Consider the following 18,436-nt stretch of genomic DNA (forward strand, 5'->3'; position numbering starts at 1 on the left):
CAGAAACACTTGTGACCGACAATGGTAATCAATTTATCAGTTCAGAATTAGATTTTTTTTTAAATACATGTAACATTAAGCATGTACGTAGTTCGTTATATCACCCACAGTCAAATGGTCAGGTTGAGCGTATGAATAGAGTGGTGGGAGAATGAATTAGGTGGGCAAAATCTTCTAACTCCAACATTCACAATGCTATTAATAGTATGCTATGGTTCTATAGAACTACTCCCCACTCGACAACTAAGATTTCACCTTTCGAGTTATTAAGAGGATGAAAGGCTAACACTTGCTTCAAGCCAGGTTGGATGAACAAGTGGATTAAATCCGTTATCAATGACCTTATGGACATTGTAAAAAGGAATGTTAGCGCTTCCCAATTTAGACAAAAGGAATGGTTTAATGAGAAGAAGTCTGCCAAATTGGTGGAAGTGCAAATAGGGGATCTGGTTCGTATTAAATCCTCTATACATGTTAAAAAAGGGGTGAGCAAGTTCGGACCACCTGTCCTTGTTACTCGTGTTGGTAAAAATGCTGTGCAGGTTGAAGGTTGGAATTGGTGGAATGTTGGGAAAATTGTTAAAGTTAAGAATACATCTTACAGTGGTGGGGCGTGTTCTGACAATGTTGATCTTGCTAAATCTCATAAAATCATTGATTCTCATACTTCTCTGAGAAGAAGCACTAGATTGAAAATGATTCCCAAACGGTATCGGGTGTGATTACTGTATGCTTTCTTTACGTTCATGAAAAACGATCTATTTTCTAATGTTCAGTTCATTGCATCTACGCTTGTGTTGTTTTCTGTTTTAAGATTTTTGTTTTTTTGTTTTATTATTATTGAGAAAAGGGGATATGTTATATTCTCATCTTTCCTTTTCATAGTGTTACCTTATATTTACTTGACTTGTTAAATGGTGTATTCTCACTAGGACATTAAGAAAGAATGTTAGCGTGTTGCCTAGAAGCACATTCTGGACATTCTATGTTTTGAATGTTTGCAGGGCAGTTTGCTGTGAGCTGCCTTTGTGTCCGGTCTGCTGTCTCTGCTGTGTAGCCATCTAGTAATAAACAACTCTTTCAAGTTCCCGATGTCCAGTTTATTACAACACAGGTCTGTTTAAACTATAAAAATCGCTAAAAGTATTGAAACTTCACAGGTATCTTTAAAGGGGTTAGAAGATAAACTACCTGAGTCTGTTAACATTATTTCATCGAATTCTAAACAAAAACAAAATTAAGTTTTAAGGCCTGACAATAAGAACTGTACTTTTAAGAACATTAGTTTAAAAAAAAATATTATTCCTACGCAAAGCGTCAAGCAGATGTGCAACAGATGCGGAAATTCGCAACATCAAAAGGGCGCAAGATGTCCCGGAGTGAACGTTGTATGCAGTTACTGCAAAAAAATAGGACATTTTGCTAAAGTATGTTTTAAGAAAAAATGTAATGATCAAAAAAGGTCTGTTGCTTGTTTACAGGAATCTGACTGTGAATCCGATTCCGAAATTGTTTCGATTGTCACTGAAAGGTCATTTCATATTTACCATATTGCAGACCCCATTGAGTGTATTGATCCTGTTGTTGAGCTATTGGTTGGTGGTAAGCCTTTAAACCTACTAGTAGATTCTGGAGCGAGAATCACTATGATAACCAGGGAACTGTTTTTAGAAACATGGAGTGAGAGAGTTTTGTTACCTCCTGATCGCTCACCGGTATCCTACGAGGGTTGGAAAATAGACTTAATGGGGTATTTTGAGGATGACCTTATTTTTAAAGGGAGAAAAATTAGTGGCAAGATTTATGTTGCCGTTAAGGGTCTGAATATTTTAGGATGGTACCACCAAGGCTTGTGTGTATGATCCTAAAGACTGGATTTCCTGAACAAGTACTTCTAGTCTCTGATGGAGAGGAGAGTGTTAAATGGGAGGACCTATTCCCCACAGTTTTTTCTGGTGATCTGGGCACTATTCGAGGATTCAAACCTAGAATCATAGTGAAGGAAGGTTCATCACCTGTAAAGCACAAATTAAGGGGGGTACCTTTCAGCGTCCGAGAAGATCTTGAGGCTGAAATAAAACGTCTTTGCAACAAGGTATTATAGAACCAACCGAGGCTTCTTTATGGCTTTCTCCCCTCGTCGTAGCACGCAAGAAATGTGGGAAGTTGCGTGTCTGTGTGGACCTCAGATCACTAAATAAGGAAATTTGGGTAGATTCACATCCCCTCCCCAAGATTAATGATCTGTTTTCATGTGTCAGGGGTTCTAGATATTTTTCAAAATTAGATCTGGCAAATGCCTACATTGAGATTGAATTAGAACAGGAATCCCGCCATCTCACTGCTTTCATTTCCCCATTAGGAACATTCCAATATAAACGGATGCCGTTCGGACTAGCTTCGGCGGCATCAGTTTTTCAACGTGTCATGCAAAGTATGTTAGGGGAAATTAAGGGCGTTCTTGTCTTCCAAGACGACGTTCTTGTACATATGAAAGACATAACATCCAGGTTGGCGAGAATACTATTGCTTTTGCATCTAGAGTTTTAAGGGATGGAGAAATGCACTATTCTGTAATCGAAAAGGAGCTATTGACCTGCCTCTGGGCTATTAAAAAATTCCGTTCATATGTCTGGGGAAGGCGTTTTCTCTTAAAAACTGATCACAAACCTCTAGTCAATATTCTCAGTGCAGGGACGAGTAAATGTTGCTCACCAAGGATTGTCAGGATGGTTTCACGTCTGATGCAATACCAATTTGATGTAGTTCATGTTTCAGTTGGGAGAAACTTTAGAGCGGATTTTCTATCCAGATTTCCAACTGGTGTGGATAAGAAGGAACCCCTAAAAGAGGATGATGATGAAGATAATGATTCTGATGATTGTTTCATTGCTGCAATTGATTTATCCCAGCATAGTGTGGGTAATGAAGAAAGCTGGTTAGATGCTCTTTCTCGAGATGAAGTTCTTCAACAAGTGTGTGAGTTCGTAAGATGTGGTTGGCCGAGAGAGCATACGTTGCCGCACTATTTGCAACCCTTTTGGAAGGTGGAGACAGAAATTTCTATTGAGGGTGGCGTTTTGGTCCGTGCAGACAAACTCATTCCTCCTCACTGTCTAAGAAAGAACATCATTGTCAAGGCACATGAGGGACATTTAGGTTTGACTCTCACAAAACGAAGAGTTTGTGATTGCTTCTGGTGGCATTCTATGGACATTGGCATTAGTGATGTTGTCGATGTCTGCTCTACCTGCAGAAGTTCTGACAAAGTTTTGAAGATTAAGACGCCCCCTCTCCTTCCCATTGAATGTCCTTCTTCTCCTTGGTGTAAATTAGGGTTAGACATCATTGGTCCTGTGGAAGGTATACAAGGAGGTTGTCGTTTTATTTTGGTCTTAATCGATTATACTTCAAAATGGTCTGAAGTGAAAATAGTTAAGGATACTTCCATTTCAAGTGTGATCACATTCTTAAAAGAAGTGTTCATCCGGGAAGGGTTTCCAGAAACACTTGTGACCGACAATGGTAATCAATTTATCAGTTCAGAATTAGATTTTTTTTTAAATACATGTAACATTAAGCATGTACGTAGTTCGTTATATCACCCACAGTCAAATGGTCAGGTTGAGCGTATGAATAGAGTGGTGGGAGAATGAATTAGGTGGGCAAAATCTTCTAACTCCAACATTCACAATGCTATTAATAGTATGCTATGGTTCTATAGAACTACTCCCCACTCGACAACTAAGATTTCACCTTTCGAGTTATTAAGAGGATGAAAGGCTAACACTTGCTTCAAGCCAGGTTGGATGAACAAGTGGATTAAATCCGTTATCAATGACCTTATGGACATTGTAAAAAGGAATGTTAGCGCTTCCCAATTTAGACAAAAGGAATGGTTTAATGAGAAGAAGTCTGCCAAATTGGTGGAAGTGCAAATAGGGGATCTGGTTCGTATTAAATCCTCTATACATGTTAAAAAAGGGGTGAGCAAGTTCGGACCACCTGTCCTTGTTACTCGTGTTGGTAAAAATGCTGTGCAGGTTGAAGGTTGGAATTGGTGGAATGTTGGGAAAATTGTTAAAGTTAAGAATACATCTTACAGTGGTGGGGCGTGTTCTGACAATGTTGATCTTGCTAAATCTCATAAAATCATTGATTCTCATACTTCTCTGAGAAGAAGCACTAGATTGAAAATGATTCCCAAACGGTATCGGGTGTGATTACTGTATGCTTTCTTTACGTTCATGAAAAACGATCTATTTTCTAATGTTCAGTTCATTGCATCTACGCTTGTGTTGTTTTCTGTTTTAAGATTTTTGTTTTTTTGTTTTATTATTATTGAGAAAAGGGGATATGTTATATTCTCATCTTTCCTTTTCATAGTGTTACCTTATATTTACTTGACTTGTTAAATGGTGTATTCTCACTAGGACATTAAGAAAGAATGTTAGCGTGTTGCCTAGAAGCACATTCTGGACATTCTATGTTTTGAATGTTTGCAGGGCAGTTTGCTGTGAGCTGCCTTTGTGTCCGGTCTGCTGTCTCTGCTGTGTAGCCATCTAGTAATAAACAACTCTTTCAAGTTCCCGATGTCCAGTTTATTACAACACAGGTCTGTTTAAAAAGTCTAATCATGGCATCCCTGCCTATGTGGGCCTGTCCATGGTACATCCGTGCCATGATAGAGATCAGGCTAATAGGCATTACTGGTCTTCCATCTCTGTAAACCCAAACTCTGTCTACTTCTTGTGGTGTACATCCTGATTTTATCCACTGTTTCTTCTCCTCTTCCCCTGCCTCTTCCTGTAACTGTTTCACTTCATCCCATGTACTTATGGTGTTAGTAAAAAGCAAGGGACATAAATCCATTTCCTTCTCCCTGTTACGATTTATTGAAGTTTGGTTTCGTGCACAGTACTGCGCTAGATCATTAGCAAATTCATTGCCTGGTGACACGTAGTCAGTTCCCTTCCTGTGTGCACTACATTTTATAACAGCGATCTGTTTAGGCAGCTGAATCGCCCCAAGTAATTTTCCTACTATTTCTGCATTTCTGATTGGAGTTCCACTCGACGTCAAGAAGCCTCTTTGGGACCAAATTTGCCCAAAATCATGCACCACTCCAAACCCATACTGACTGTCAGTAATCACAGTGACTCGCAAATTCTTTCCCACCTTGCATGCTCTAATCAGTGCAAACAATTCAGCAACTTGAGCAGATCGTACTCCTCTCAAACAAGATTCTTCCAACACAGTCGCTTCAGTACACACAGCATATGCAGCACTCAAAATCCCTTCTCCAGTTCTTAGGCATGACCCATCCACAAACATCACATAGTCACTCTCTTTCAGATTTGTTAAACACTACCTATACAGACCCATGTGGTCATGTATATTTGAAGGGTCAAGAGGTACAAGGAGAAGTACACCCTCCTGGTTATGAATCAAATACAATTTATAGTACTTCACTAATTATTTTTATCATGACGCTAGAGACAGTTGTTGGAAGATTTCAATGTGAAGCTCTCATTGGTGGAAATAAAGTAGGAAAACTCTTTGTTTTTATTTATTTTCCCTCATACACCCTAGTGGTGTCATGCTTCATCATCGGGACACCGCGACCCCTACAAGTCGCGGTGGGCTCAACCAATATTCCAGGGAGCTCTTAGGTCATATCATAGGCCAGGGGATAAGATTAAAAGTTCACAGTTAAACCCCAGTTTCCCTTTATTCTTGGGTTCAACGGGAATATTAAAAATAAAGACAGTAGGGTCCAATGGGATGTTATGGTCCTAAGACCCTTGGGCCAACATGTTTCGGTCCTCGTACGCCCACTGTTGTGGTGCTTGGACTTTCTTCAGGGCTATGTCGTCCCCTGGTGTATTTAGGAGATGGGAATTACCCTATCCTAATTATAATAAAGGGCAGGTAGCTGCTCCTTTTCAATCATTCTTATTTTAAATGACGTTATTCCATCTGTAAATGAAAAATAGAGGGGGAGAAGACAACAAAAGGGCATATGTTAGTGTACCGAACTCATAGGACACCAACTGCAGCCATTATGTAAGCAAACATCCCCAATTTGTTTCCAGCATGCTGTTATGTTTAGTGAATCTGTACCAAACATAGTGGATTAGACGCCACGTGTGATTGTTTTATGTGGCTATCATCTCATTTTTGTGTTCAGAAACCCAAATCGTTCACACCGTGCATTTTACACTCACTCATCTATTAAAATATATTGTTTTGGTGAGTAATAAAGTTATTTGAAAAAAAGTGGTTTGTATATGTAATGAAATTATACACAAGAGTATCTTACCCCACGTTAGAGATGGTAATTGTCCGGGTGGACTCTCACCTACATGGGCGTATCCCTGATATCGGTAATGGCGGTAGTGCGTTGAGCCAGCCATATGCAAACCCACGTTGTTTGAAAGATTGTGTAAGCGGCAGATATGCAGCGAGAAACACACAAAACACAGACGACACCGCCGTTATTATTTCTATGTTATATCCGCTATCAGACTAACTAGAAAGTACGGTAGTATTGATGTTGGTGTCTGGTTCGTAAGGCATTACTCACGGTTTTACCGGTCTCACCCCTCAGCAGAACCTATTTCGCGTGGAGTCCATCGGCTTTGAGCGACAGAGACTCGCTCGCACCATCTCTTTAAAAAGGAAGGAGGGAGTCTCCCCGGACTGTTCATTTCCGGGTGTTTGCGAATTATCGCGAGATTACAGCGCGATTTTACTCTTAGATTCCCAAAACTTTCTAAAAGTCCAAAAACAATATTTAGTCCTCGGAGGAGAGGTTCCATTGTTGAATTGAGGGAACCTGTGGCAAAACTGGGACGGCATCCGCCCGCCACTCAGAAGAGCGGAGGTGGGATGTTAACGGAGCCGGTTGCAATGGATTGTGGGATGTGTAGTTTAATCTGCTAGATGTATCTGCGAGTAGCAAAATTTAAACCCAGTGTCTTAGGTTTTTAGTATATGCGTGAAACATGTGCACGGTAATATACACATATTAGTGCCTTAGTCTACTGTGCAGCATCATGTGGAGCGCAAGAGGCTGTTGCAAACCGCGTTTGGAAGTGCACTATATGGTTACTGTATATGAGATGAGACTGGTGGTTTTTACGAGTGAGAGAACCGACTGTCCTCTTTCATGAACTGTAGGAACGCACTATTCATTACCACGAACCCTCATGATTAAAAAAAGGGGGGGGTTGTTGTATATTCCACGATATGTCTATTATAACACCTCTTTGTGGGAGGAGAGTCTAGACATAGAAATACGTCTGTATGAATCTATGCAGGGATAACCGACTGACATCTTTTATGAGCCGTTGGAAGGCACTATTTACTTATATGAAACCTCATGATTAAAAGAAGAATATGCTACGTGATATGTCTATTGTAGAACCTCTTGATAGAACGAGAGTCTAGACATAAACATTCGCCTGTATGAATCTAAGTAGAAACAGACAGTGATGATTCTGCTCTTTTTGTTTAGGTGATTCCATGGAATGGAATCATTGAGCCCATGGATATGGGTTTTCTAGACGGTACACCCACCTTTGTTCACGTTCGAGCAATTCTTTGGTAACGTCTCCCTCACCTCTGATTTTTTCAATGACAGTCCATTGTATGTCCATGTCTGTGTGTTGCATTTCGACAAAGTGCGCTGTCAGTCTGGTGGCATTTTTAGCTCTTCTGATGGTACTTCTATGTTCGCTGATGCGAACCTTCACTTTTCTTCCTGTCATCCTGATGTAAATAAGATGGCACGGGCATTTGATCATATAAATAACTTTCTCGCTATTACAGTTCATATGGGATCTTTGTTCCCATGTGTGATGCATGCCCAGTTCAATCTCTTTGGTGTGTTTTGTGAACTGACATACCACACAGCTGCCGCATGGATAGTGGCCCATAACCGGTGGTTGCTGCCACAACGTGAGTTGTTTGGAAGTGTTTTTCTTCATATCCGAGTGTATCAGGCTGTCTCTGAGACTTTTATTCCGCTTGAAAGAAAACATCGGTTTCTCAAATTGTAATTTGTTGGAGGTAAGAATCTGCCACTTTTTGTTGATTATCTTTTTGATGGCATTGGAAGATGCATTGTACGTGGTGACACAAATGATGGAATCCTTAGTATCTTTTTGGTTAGTCTCAAGAAGGGCAGATCTGGGAGTGTTGCGTGACCTTTTCTTCGCTTTTTCAATAATGCGTTTGGGATATGCTCTTTCTTGTAATTTCTTTTCCAATGTCTCTGCTTCAATTTTATACTCATCGATATTTTCACAATTTCTGCGAATGCGCAGGAACTGGCCTACAGGTAGATTCTCACGCAGGGAGCGTGGATGTGTACTTTCAAAATGAAGGAGGCTATTCTTATCCGTAGGTTTTGTATATAAGGTGCTTGAAAGGCCACCATCTTTTGCTCTGATTTTAACATCTAGGAAGGAGACTTCATTGTGATGGTATGTCATTGTGAATTTTAGATGGGGATTGAGTTGATTCAACCATCTATGAAAGTCAACAAGTGTTGTGTTGTCTCCCTTCCATATCAACAGGACATCATCGATGTACCTCCACCATTTGTAGATGTTGTCAGAATAGGGGTTGGTTGACCAGATGTGTTGTTCTTCAATCTGGTCAACATACAGACCCGCTATGCTAGGAGCAAAGGTGCTGCCCATCGAAGTGCCATGGACTTGGAGATAGAGCTGATCTTCAAACCGGAAAAAGTTTTCAGTCAATGCTATCCGCATTAGGGTGATGATCCAGTCAATCGGGGCATCCCAGGTCCATTCTTCTTTCTTGAGCCGCTTGTCAATCATCTCAATACATTCCTTCTGTGGAATGCTTGTATATAGTGCTTCTACATCCAAGCCTACCAACAGGTTGTTCAAAGGATCGTACGTGATTTACGATATTAGGTTCAGTAGATGTTTTGTGTCTTGGACGTATGATCTGATGCCCTTGACAAGAGGGCGCAAGAACCAATCTGTGTACTGGGAGAGGGGTTCCAACTGGGATCCTACCCCAGACACGATAGGTCTACCCGGTGGGGGTGTTTTATTCTTGTGTATCTTTGGTATAGTGTAAAACACCGGAACCCGTGGGGTGTCAGGGTTTAGAAACTCATGTTCCTTTTTGCTGATCCAGCCCTGATTCAATGCTTCTGCAGTGATGGTACTGATTGTTTTCCTGAAGCGCACTGTTGGATCTTTGTTAATCATTTTATAGAATTTGGTATCCATGAGGAGATTGAGACACGACGTTCTATATGCATTGATGTTCTGAATTACAGTGACACCGCCCTTATCCGCGGGTTTTATAATGATGTCATTGTTCATACTTAGAATTTTCAATGCATTTCTTTCTTTTTTACTCAGATTGTCATAGGTGACATGTTTGAATGGTAGTTCATCAATTTCTTTTGTGACACTTTCCTCAAAAGCCATCACCTCAGGTGGCATGAGCGATGTTGGAGGGCAGAAGGTGGATTTAGGACTTAATGTTGTGTGTAAGGTAATCTCTGGTGTCTCTTTTCCCATAAAAAAGGTTTTGATTCGTATTTTCCTGAATAATTCGCTGAGTTCGCACCGTAATTGGAACTTGTCCAAATATGTGGTGGGAACGAAGCCGAGACCTTTGTTTAAGACTGATATTTCTTCTGAATTGAGCGTGTAATCTTACATGTTCACCACGAGTCCTTGTTCGTTGCTCCTTGAGGTCCCCTTGTCATACTCCTTGTGTTCATTATAGGATTGTTGTCTTCCCATTGGACTTGTTTGTTTGTATTTGTTCTTCTGCCGCGTTTTCACTCTCTTTCAGAGGCACATCTTTTATGTCCAGACGCGGTTTGGTGCAAAAATCAAGCACTTCCAAACAATCATGATCAACATCATCTTTCACCTCTGCATTCACAGCATCAGGTAGTAATGTCAATGGGTTCACATTAGTTCATCTTACAAGACTCACATTTGCAGCACCCAAATCACTTTTTCATACTTAGTTAGACAACTATGCGTCATGAACTGTGTTTTACTTCTTGTCAAAAGGATCGCCACATCATGGGGAACAAACACTCTCAAAGGGTATCCCATTACAATTCCTTCACTTTGTTCCGAACTCTTACAGGTGGCAGCTACGGCTTTCAAACATCCAGGCAATGCTACAGCTACTGGATCTAGTACAGCTGAAAAAAAAGCAATCGGTCGTCTCAATCTTCAATGTCTCTGCACTAATTAGGGAAGACCACATCCATCTCTCTCACTGCAATAAAGCTCAAATTATTTTTCATAATCAGTCATTCCAAGAGCCTGTGCTTCACACAAGCTGTCTCTCAATTGTTTAAAAGATTTCATCTATTCTATACTTAGCTCAAGGGGATCTTTCACATCACTCCTTGTCAACCATACTAGTGGTTTTGCGATCAGCGAGAGATTGCTGATCCACTGTCGACAATATCCCACCATTCCAAGAAACATTCTGACTTCTCTCTGTGTCATTGGGGCTCTCATTCCTTTAATTATTTTAATTCTGTCCATTGTTACTTTCCTCAGGCCTTTTTCAATCTTATGACCTAAGTATTGTATTTCTTTCTGACAAAACTGCAATTTTGATGGGGATAGTTTAAGTCCTCCATCGGCCAGATGATTTAACAGGGTAACTGTGTCAACCAAACATGCTTCTCGCGTCTTCGATGCCACCAATATGTCATCGATGTATTGAACAAGCACTGAACTATTTGGCATCTTCAAATCTTCCAGTGACTTCTTTAGATTCTGATTAAATATTGAAAGACTCTCTGTATACCCTTGAGGGATACGGCATCATGGCAAAATACGCTCACCGAACCGGAACGCAACAATTTGTTGGCTATCAGGGTGCAATGGAATAGAAAAGAAAGCATGACACAAGTCAATGACTGTGTACCGTTCTGAATCATGCGGAATCTAATGTAGAATTACCGAAGGGTTTGGCACAATGGGACAGCAAGGAACAACAATTTTATTCACCTTTCTCAAATCCTGTACTATTCTAAAGGTCCCATTTGGCTTTTTCAAACCCATGATCGGAGAGTTACATGGACTGCTAATTATTTCTCTCAGAATACCTTGTTCAATCATTCTGTCTATTACACGGGTTACTCCTGCAATTATTTCTGGTGTTAATTTATACTGAGGAATATTCGGGTAATTTAACTGCTTCTTTCACAGTTATTTTCACAGGATCTACTCTTTTCATTAATCCAACATCCTCTCCTGTGAAATCCCACACTTCCGTTCTCACCGTTTCTTTTAACTCTTGAGGCAATCCTTCCAGATCAAATACAACAAATGCTTCAGTAATTTCAGGCTCTAAGTTTGCCATTCTATACAGTACATCTTCGTCGGGAGTTTCAAAGGCTATACCATCAGGTGTACAAAAGATGGTGCAGTTCATCTTGCACAGTAAATCTCTCCCTAACAGATTTACAGGACTAGTGTCGCATATGACAAAACGATGCATGTTAGTGAATTTCCCTATTCTAACCTTTACAGGATCAGTAAGATAAGCATTTATCTGTTTGTTTGAAACTCCAACTACTTGGATTGTTTCACCCGAGAGAGGAAGATTTTTCACTTCAGCTGATCTAACAGTTGAACGAGTAGCACCAGTATCCACTAGGAAAATAATGTTTACTTCATTCACCTTTCCATCCACAAAGGGTCCTGTCTGGTCTACCTCTAGAGTTGCGCCAAGTAAGCACTCCTCTTCCTCTCCTAGGCACCGTCAATAATTCTCTTCTGACTCACTCTCATCGCGTTGCAGTCAATACTGCGAAACGGCACCAGCGCGCGGTAGCTTTGTTACCTGTTCTTTGTTGTAGAATCCTGTCTCATTACTGTATCTTTGAGGATTTACGTTCTGTGGAAAAGGTGGCTTTGGCACCTGACACTTAGGTAACAACCTGCTGCTGTCGCGGCGGTTGGCAACTCACCTCATTCTGCACCTGTGGATATAATGATGAATTATCACCATTAGCTTTCAGTGGCAATTTACACTCAGATTTCCAATGCCCTAATTTTCCGCAATTATGACATGGCCATTTCTTTTTATGCTTCATCAATGCTAATCTGTCCTTTTCCTTTTCCAATATTAGGCTTTTGTTTTGCTTGCCCCATTCCATTAGCTTGTTCGATTAACTGGGGTTCTTGTCATTCCGCTACCTTAACTTGTGCCCACATTGCCTTTTCTTTCAACTTGCACTGTTTGGCTTCAATTTCATCACTAAAATATTTTGCATGTCGCAACACTTCGTCTATCTTCTTGTTTTGCCAATCTACTGTATGCTGTTTAATCATTTCACTAACTTCAGGCCTTAAACCATAAACAAATCTGTACACAAAATGACTCAAATACTTTTCACTTAATTTCTCGTCTCCACTGTATTGTTTAGATGCCAACAATAACCTTTCTTAATACGCATGCACTGATTCCTTAGCCTCCTGGTGAGTTCTGTCAATCTTTACCCAGTCAGTTTCCTTCGGAGGTACTTTATTTTTCAAAAAAGTTATTACCTGATCATATTTTTTCATTACTTCTGGATCGGGGGCTCCCGTCTTAGGATCCCTAGGATATTCTTGTGTTGGCCAATCTATTGGAATCTTACATTCTGCCCATAAATTTGCAGGCACAATTATATCAAAAAGACCATTCAGATCTATCCATAATACCTTTGAAAGTTTGACAAACCTGTCCACCTGTCTGTACCATTCAACCGGTTTTTCTCTTAACCTTGAAAAATCATTGGTAGATGACAAAATATCCTCTGTCTAGTCCATGGAACATGTACATATCCTCCTCCAGGAATTTCTCTCATGAGACATCCTGTTACCACTGACTCTTTTTCTCTCACTGGGAAAGCTAGAGAGGCCTTGTCTGTAGTTTCCTCTCTCCTTCAAAACCATCTACTTTTCCATCGATCCACATAACCCCATTTTCTTAAAAGTGCGATCAGTTCTTTAATTGGGGTCACTCTCCCTGCAGTATTCAAGTTTTCAATATCCTTTTCAGAAAAATCTACCCTGTATGGCTTCTGTAATGACCTTATTTTCTCAAAATCGATTCCCATTTTGCTCGCTGTTTCTTCTAATTTTTCATGCAAAGTCCTTGCTCTCCAGGTTATGCTTTTACATAAAAACATTAACTCCTCATCTTGGTATGCTTTTAATTTTTCAGTTGGAATTGTTCCTACAATTAACTCTTCTAATGTTACTTTTAATTTTGCCACATCTAGAGGTTGTGGTTCTGTATCTTTTTTCTGTAAACTTCTTAACCAATCACTTAATTCTTCCGATGTTGGTCCTACAGGAGTTGTCTCTATTCTCATTTTATCGGTCATTCTCTCTGGGGTTTCTGTTGCTGATTCTGTTGCCATAGGTGTCTTACTCGCTGGACTTTGATTTACAGTTACATTTTTAGGGGTACTTAATCCTGATATTCCTGCAGTAATCTTCCATTCATTTTCTCCCGAACTACTCCTTTCTTTCTCCTTTTGCATACTGCCATTATATGAGACCGTTAAACAATGTTCACTATCTTTTTGTTTATCAAAAACAAGTATCACTGGTCCTATAGTTACAGGCACAGTCACTGCTTCCATATTCTTTGTTAACTCTCTAATCTTTTCAGCTAATTCCAGTGTAGTTCTAGCTAATTCTGCAGCTTTTTCATTTTCAGTTCTTACTGTCTGTGATATTTCTGAATCTTTAAATGGATTATTTTTCCCCAAATTATTCAGCATTTGTTCAAACTTTGTATTTGTTACAGTCTCCTGTGGTGGTGCACTTGGCGTCACCAACGCATAATCTTGCTGATATGGAGGTTTTGTTTTATAAAACATGTCCTCCAGCACTTCATCTTCCGATTCACTCACTCCATACCTGTAACCTTCTGTCCCTGTGTTATTTCTCTTTTCTGTGCATTTTCTGCCAATCATCTCTCCAGCATTTCTCAGAGGAAACATACCATCAGTCATGCTCGCATTTCGCCATCTTCTCATTCTGTCATCATGACTTTCTTGACCACAATGTCTACCAAATATATAAATTATACCTTCTCCCACTCCGATGCATTTCCCTTTCATACATCTCTTCTTCCCATTCAGTCAAAGCCTCAAATTGGGTAGGTCTGGGTTTCGGTTCTAACCTCATCATTCTATCTCTTAAATTTCATAGTACAGCTAAACTAAATGAACCATTTTCCGGAAACGCTAATACTCCATCATCTTTGGTATACTTTGCCCAATTCTCCAACCAAATACATGTATGATAACCATATTTCGCTACCATAAAAGATGCAGGCGTTTTCGGTGGAGGAAGTATCTATCCTTCCCTAGTTCCAATCAGTTTATCCTTTTTAAATAGGTCTTTGATTTTTCCAAACCATGATTTTTTCTCTTTCTCAGGTGGATCGTAGTACATCATTTTATTTTCAAAAGTTCTTAATCAACTAAGCTTTACAAGTCACTTCTTCACGGCTTCTCCGTATTCTGACCAATCCCAGCGCGACTCACACTAACGCAACAATCCGGAGCGTCTACGTCACTCTTGGAATTCTCCACTCCCAGCGCGTCTCACACTAACGCACCAATCCTGTGCGTCTATGTCACTCTGGTAATTCTCCACTCCCAGCGCGTCTCACACTAACGCACCAATCAGTGAACGTTTCGTCTGTCTACGGTTGACCAATTCCAGCGCGGTCTTTCTGACGTCAGCCTCTCTCACTACTCCTGCTCTTGCTGACCCCTCCTTTACCAAATTTTATCGGCAAACTTTTCTTACGTTTTCTTTAATCAAAATCTGTTAGTAACAACATAAAACATCTCCATTGCCTGTTTCGCTAAACCAAAGAGATAGCTTTGTTTATTTACACAAGAATTCTGTCTTTCCAGTAGGCAGCGCTTACCTCTACCCTACCACAGAAGTTTTAGTTTTCTGATAAAGTAGCACTTCCCTCTACCTTACCCTTCTATCGAGAAAAGGGCAAACCTGTTTCTCTGGGGATAAGACACATGTGGAGACAACAATGCTCCTGAGAATTAAGGCCAGAGTTTCACAAGAGAATCTATTACTATACCACTCACACACATTCATACAGAGAATTCCCTGTCATAACACAATTCCGTGTTATTACAATTCTTGAAACCAGACAATGTTCAATTCCATGTGACTTCTCTTGCCACATAAGTTCACTCCCTACTTCCCGGAAGCTTCAAATTACCGACTACATTTAACATAAACAATCACTCAACATAAAGTGTTAAACATAAATCAATAATCACCAAACCAATACAATAAAACCATCAATCTGCTACCAAGTAATCTGATGCAGCGCAAGGGACAAAATTTACATATTCTCCATATGTCACAGATTCTTAATCACAACAACTCATTCATTGGTGGGGCCCATAACACTAACACACACTCGCCATTCAATAAATCTCACCCGAATCTGTACACAGGAGAAAAGCTCTGGACATGTGGGTACCTTATTACCTATCAGGATTAATTTGCTTTATATTATATACATATTATACATATACATCTTCAGAATCCTGACCTTAACATCAAGGCACTCCACCATTTGGTCGATGGACCAATTAGTTGGACTGGTTGATGGTGAATTAGAACCAGCTAAAACACAATTAAAACCTAGGAAACATTTGGTATTTTCTGTAATTAATTAAAGAACCACAAACTCATTTCTTATTATTTCAAATTATGTGTATCTAATAATAAATTTCTTTGCGTTTGCATTTATTCACTACAGCTCATAATATAAATGTAGTTTTATTTAAAGAGAAATCAAATATTTAGTAAATAACATGAATTTAAAAAACACAGTCAATTAATTACCAATTTACCTACTAGGATGGATTCTGATCAAACAGAGAGTTATCCGCATTCTCTAGTACAACTCCCAGGACAGGCTATCTGACCCACAGCAAAGGATCAAACCGTCAGACGAAATGTAGGATGCACTGCAAGTTTCCTCCCAAACGCCAAATAAACCCAAGGCAAACCAAAAAATCGCCAACAGCTCAATGCAACCTAACACCATGAACGATCAAAAGCTACTGACGACACCCTATGGCGGATGAGGGCATTTTATACCCCTTTTCCGTCTTACTTCATACTAACATGTGACATTTGGGGGCAGAAGAAAATGTTCTGATTGGACAGTCCGGGGTTATCTGTGGGTTATTAAAAGTTTCCCAGGACAAGACTGGTTCTTCATGATGACTTGGCATAGGAAGGCACAATTTTATTAAGTTTTGGCTTTGGCTCTCAGGCGAGAGCAGTGAATGCACCTCTTCCATGGTGAAGAAGTTGTATTACACGGGTTCTTTATTGTCCTTTCCGCTGTTCCCACATAATCATCTGTTGGCAGGCGAACAAGTCCTTATCCTTGACAGGGAACACGGTGTCAAGAGTTCGGGTCATTTGGTGATCTCCAGAGCCATCCGGACATGTGCAGAAATCATCGCGCTCACATGGTGGCATCTGCTTCAGAGAACGCCATCTTGGGTACTGTGGCCTAGTAGGCCGAATGCCAATTTAAGCAAAAACACACATAACAGTAATTAATATATAGAAATGAAGATTCTAATGTTTAACCCCACACTAATCCCAATGTATATTAGTAATTTCCTAGCTGCAGCAACATTTAAAGCGATAATACTTACCATTTGATGATTTTAAAAGCACAAACAATCACAAAGCAACATAAATCATGCAATTTCCTATTTCACCACAATCTATGATTAGTTTGCGTATCATAATTAATTAATTAATTGTTCTGCCATGCAATTAGCATTTTAGTCCCACGTGTATCTCGTGTTTATCAAGGTGCAAAGGTTGATTAATAAATTTTCACTGCAAACAGGTTATTGGAATTTAAAATTAGAATGATTACGTAATTAATTTCATGCAAATTAGAGGAGGTATACAAATTTTGTTTTACCTGCTCCATCAATATTCAACACACATATTCAATCATTATAACATGAACATCAGGTACTGCTAGGCATTAAACACATTCGAAAATATTACTAGCAGTACTAGGCCCACTCGTATTCTTATAACATTAATCGTATGCACAGTGTAGGACAATTCCTAATCCAACCCCATCCCCCACAAAGAGAGAACACCCTTATGTGGTGCGACACGCTGTCCACCACAGACCCACACTAGCACTACTGATAATACAGTCCCACACTGTCATAGGGTACACCCGGGTCACAACGATGTCAAAAATATGTACATACATAAAATTAGAACACTTTTTAGCATCACTACAGGTTGGAGCCACGCGGGTAAACCCAATGTCAAATGTATTGTGCTTTTGGCATGGAATTAATGTATAAATCGGCACCGCCGGCCAGTGTCATGAATCACAGGTGGTCCACAGGCTATCACTCCCACTCACACACACACTCACTCTGCACCATTACACAGTGCTACAGGTACCAGCCCAGTCCGTATGGAACTCTCTTGCATACATATGCACTCAGCACCCTAATGCGGTGCCAATGGTACCCAGCAGGTCAATGGATAACACCCTGCAGACTTTGTGGCCCCCAGCCTCCCTCCACTCTCTAGTTCAGCCTGACTCTGAGTATACCCCCGGATGGAAGATAATCAGCCCCTCCTCCCGGATAAAAGGCCGCACACGGATAGTTTGAAAGAGACCGTGAAAGCAAGGGTTGAATTCAAAGTTCTTGCCTTCGTCTACAGATCTCTTCATTCTCACACCAGATTCATCTTCTCAAGAAGATCTCTTGGCACCAACCCTGTTGCTCTCTCCAGCTGGTTAAGCTTTTCGTCCCAACAGTTCCATCGTGCTTATTGTAAGTCTTGGGAGAGCAAACTCTTTAACGGCCCCCAGTTTTACTTACAGGACAACCATTTGCTCCCTTCCATGAAATCTGGTGTTTCTGCTGGCACCTTTTCTTTTCATACTCCTGTCCGTGACTTCATGCCCCCGCCTTGATGTGTTTTGGTCCATATTGTATGCAAAATAAGCAAAAAGATTTGTTATGCTATGTTGTGGCATGCGCAATTATTGTGCTATGTCATATTTCAACCTGTCATATCATGCTCAGTTTTCCTATGTCACAGCATTATGAGCTGTTCTAGTGCATTTGTCCTTTCCTTTCTATTAGATGTAGATGAGGAGTTTCCAGTGGATGACAGTCTCACTGACAATGAAGGGATGGGACCTGGTTCAGAAGAAGATGACTCGGCAGACTCTTCCTTGGGAAAGGACCCACCACTCAAAGGACAAGAGGAGGTAAGTCCAGTGCCTGGTACCTGTGTGAGACAGCTAAGGGACTTAAGACTCTGCTACAGAGATCTGATTGCAGCCTGCA

General features: G+C 40.3%; 1 protein-coding gene across 1 annotated transcript in view; it reads left to right on the forward strand.

Moving 5' to 3' along the window:
• Positions 1 to 18,436, forward strand: part of LOC146869594 (uncharacterized) — a 243,168-nt gene that overhangs the window by 22,831 nt on the left and 201,901 nt on the right. The window contains exon 2 of the mRNA XM_085640151.1: positions 18,230 to 18,357. Coding sequence (XP_085496277.1) covers positions 18,230 to 18,357 — 128 coding nt within the window. The remainder of the gene's footprint in view (positions 1 to 18,229; positions 18,358 to 18,436) is intronic.

This window comes from Triturus cristatus, chromosome 1_1 (assembly GCF_964204655.1).
Source record: "Triturus cristatus chromosome 1_1, aTriCri1.1, whole genome shotgun sequence".
Classification (NCBI taxonomy): Eukaryota; Metazoa; Chordata; class Amphibia; order Caudata; family Salamandridae; genus Triturus; species Triturus cristatus.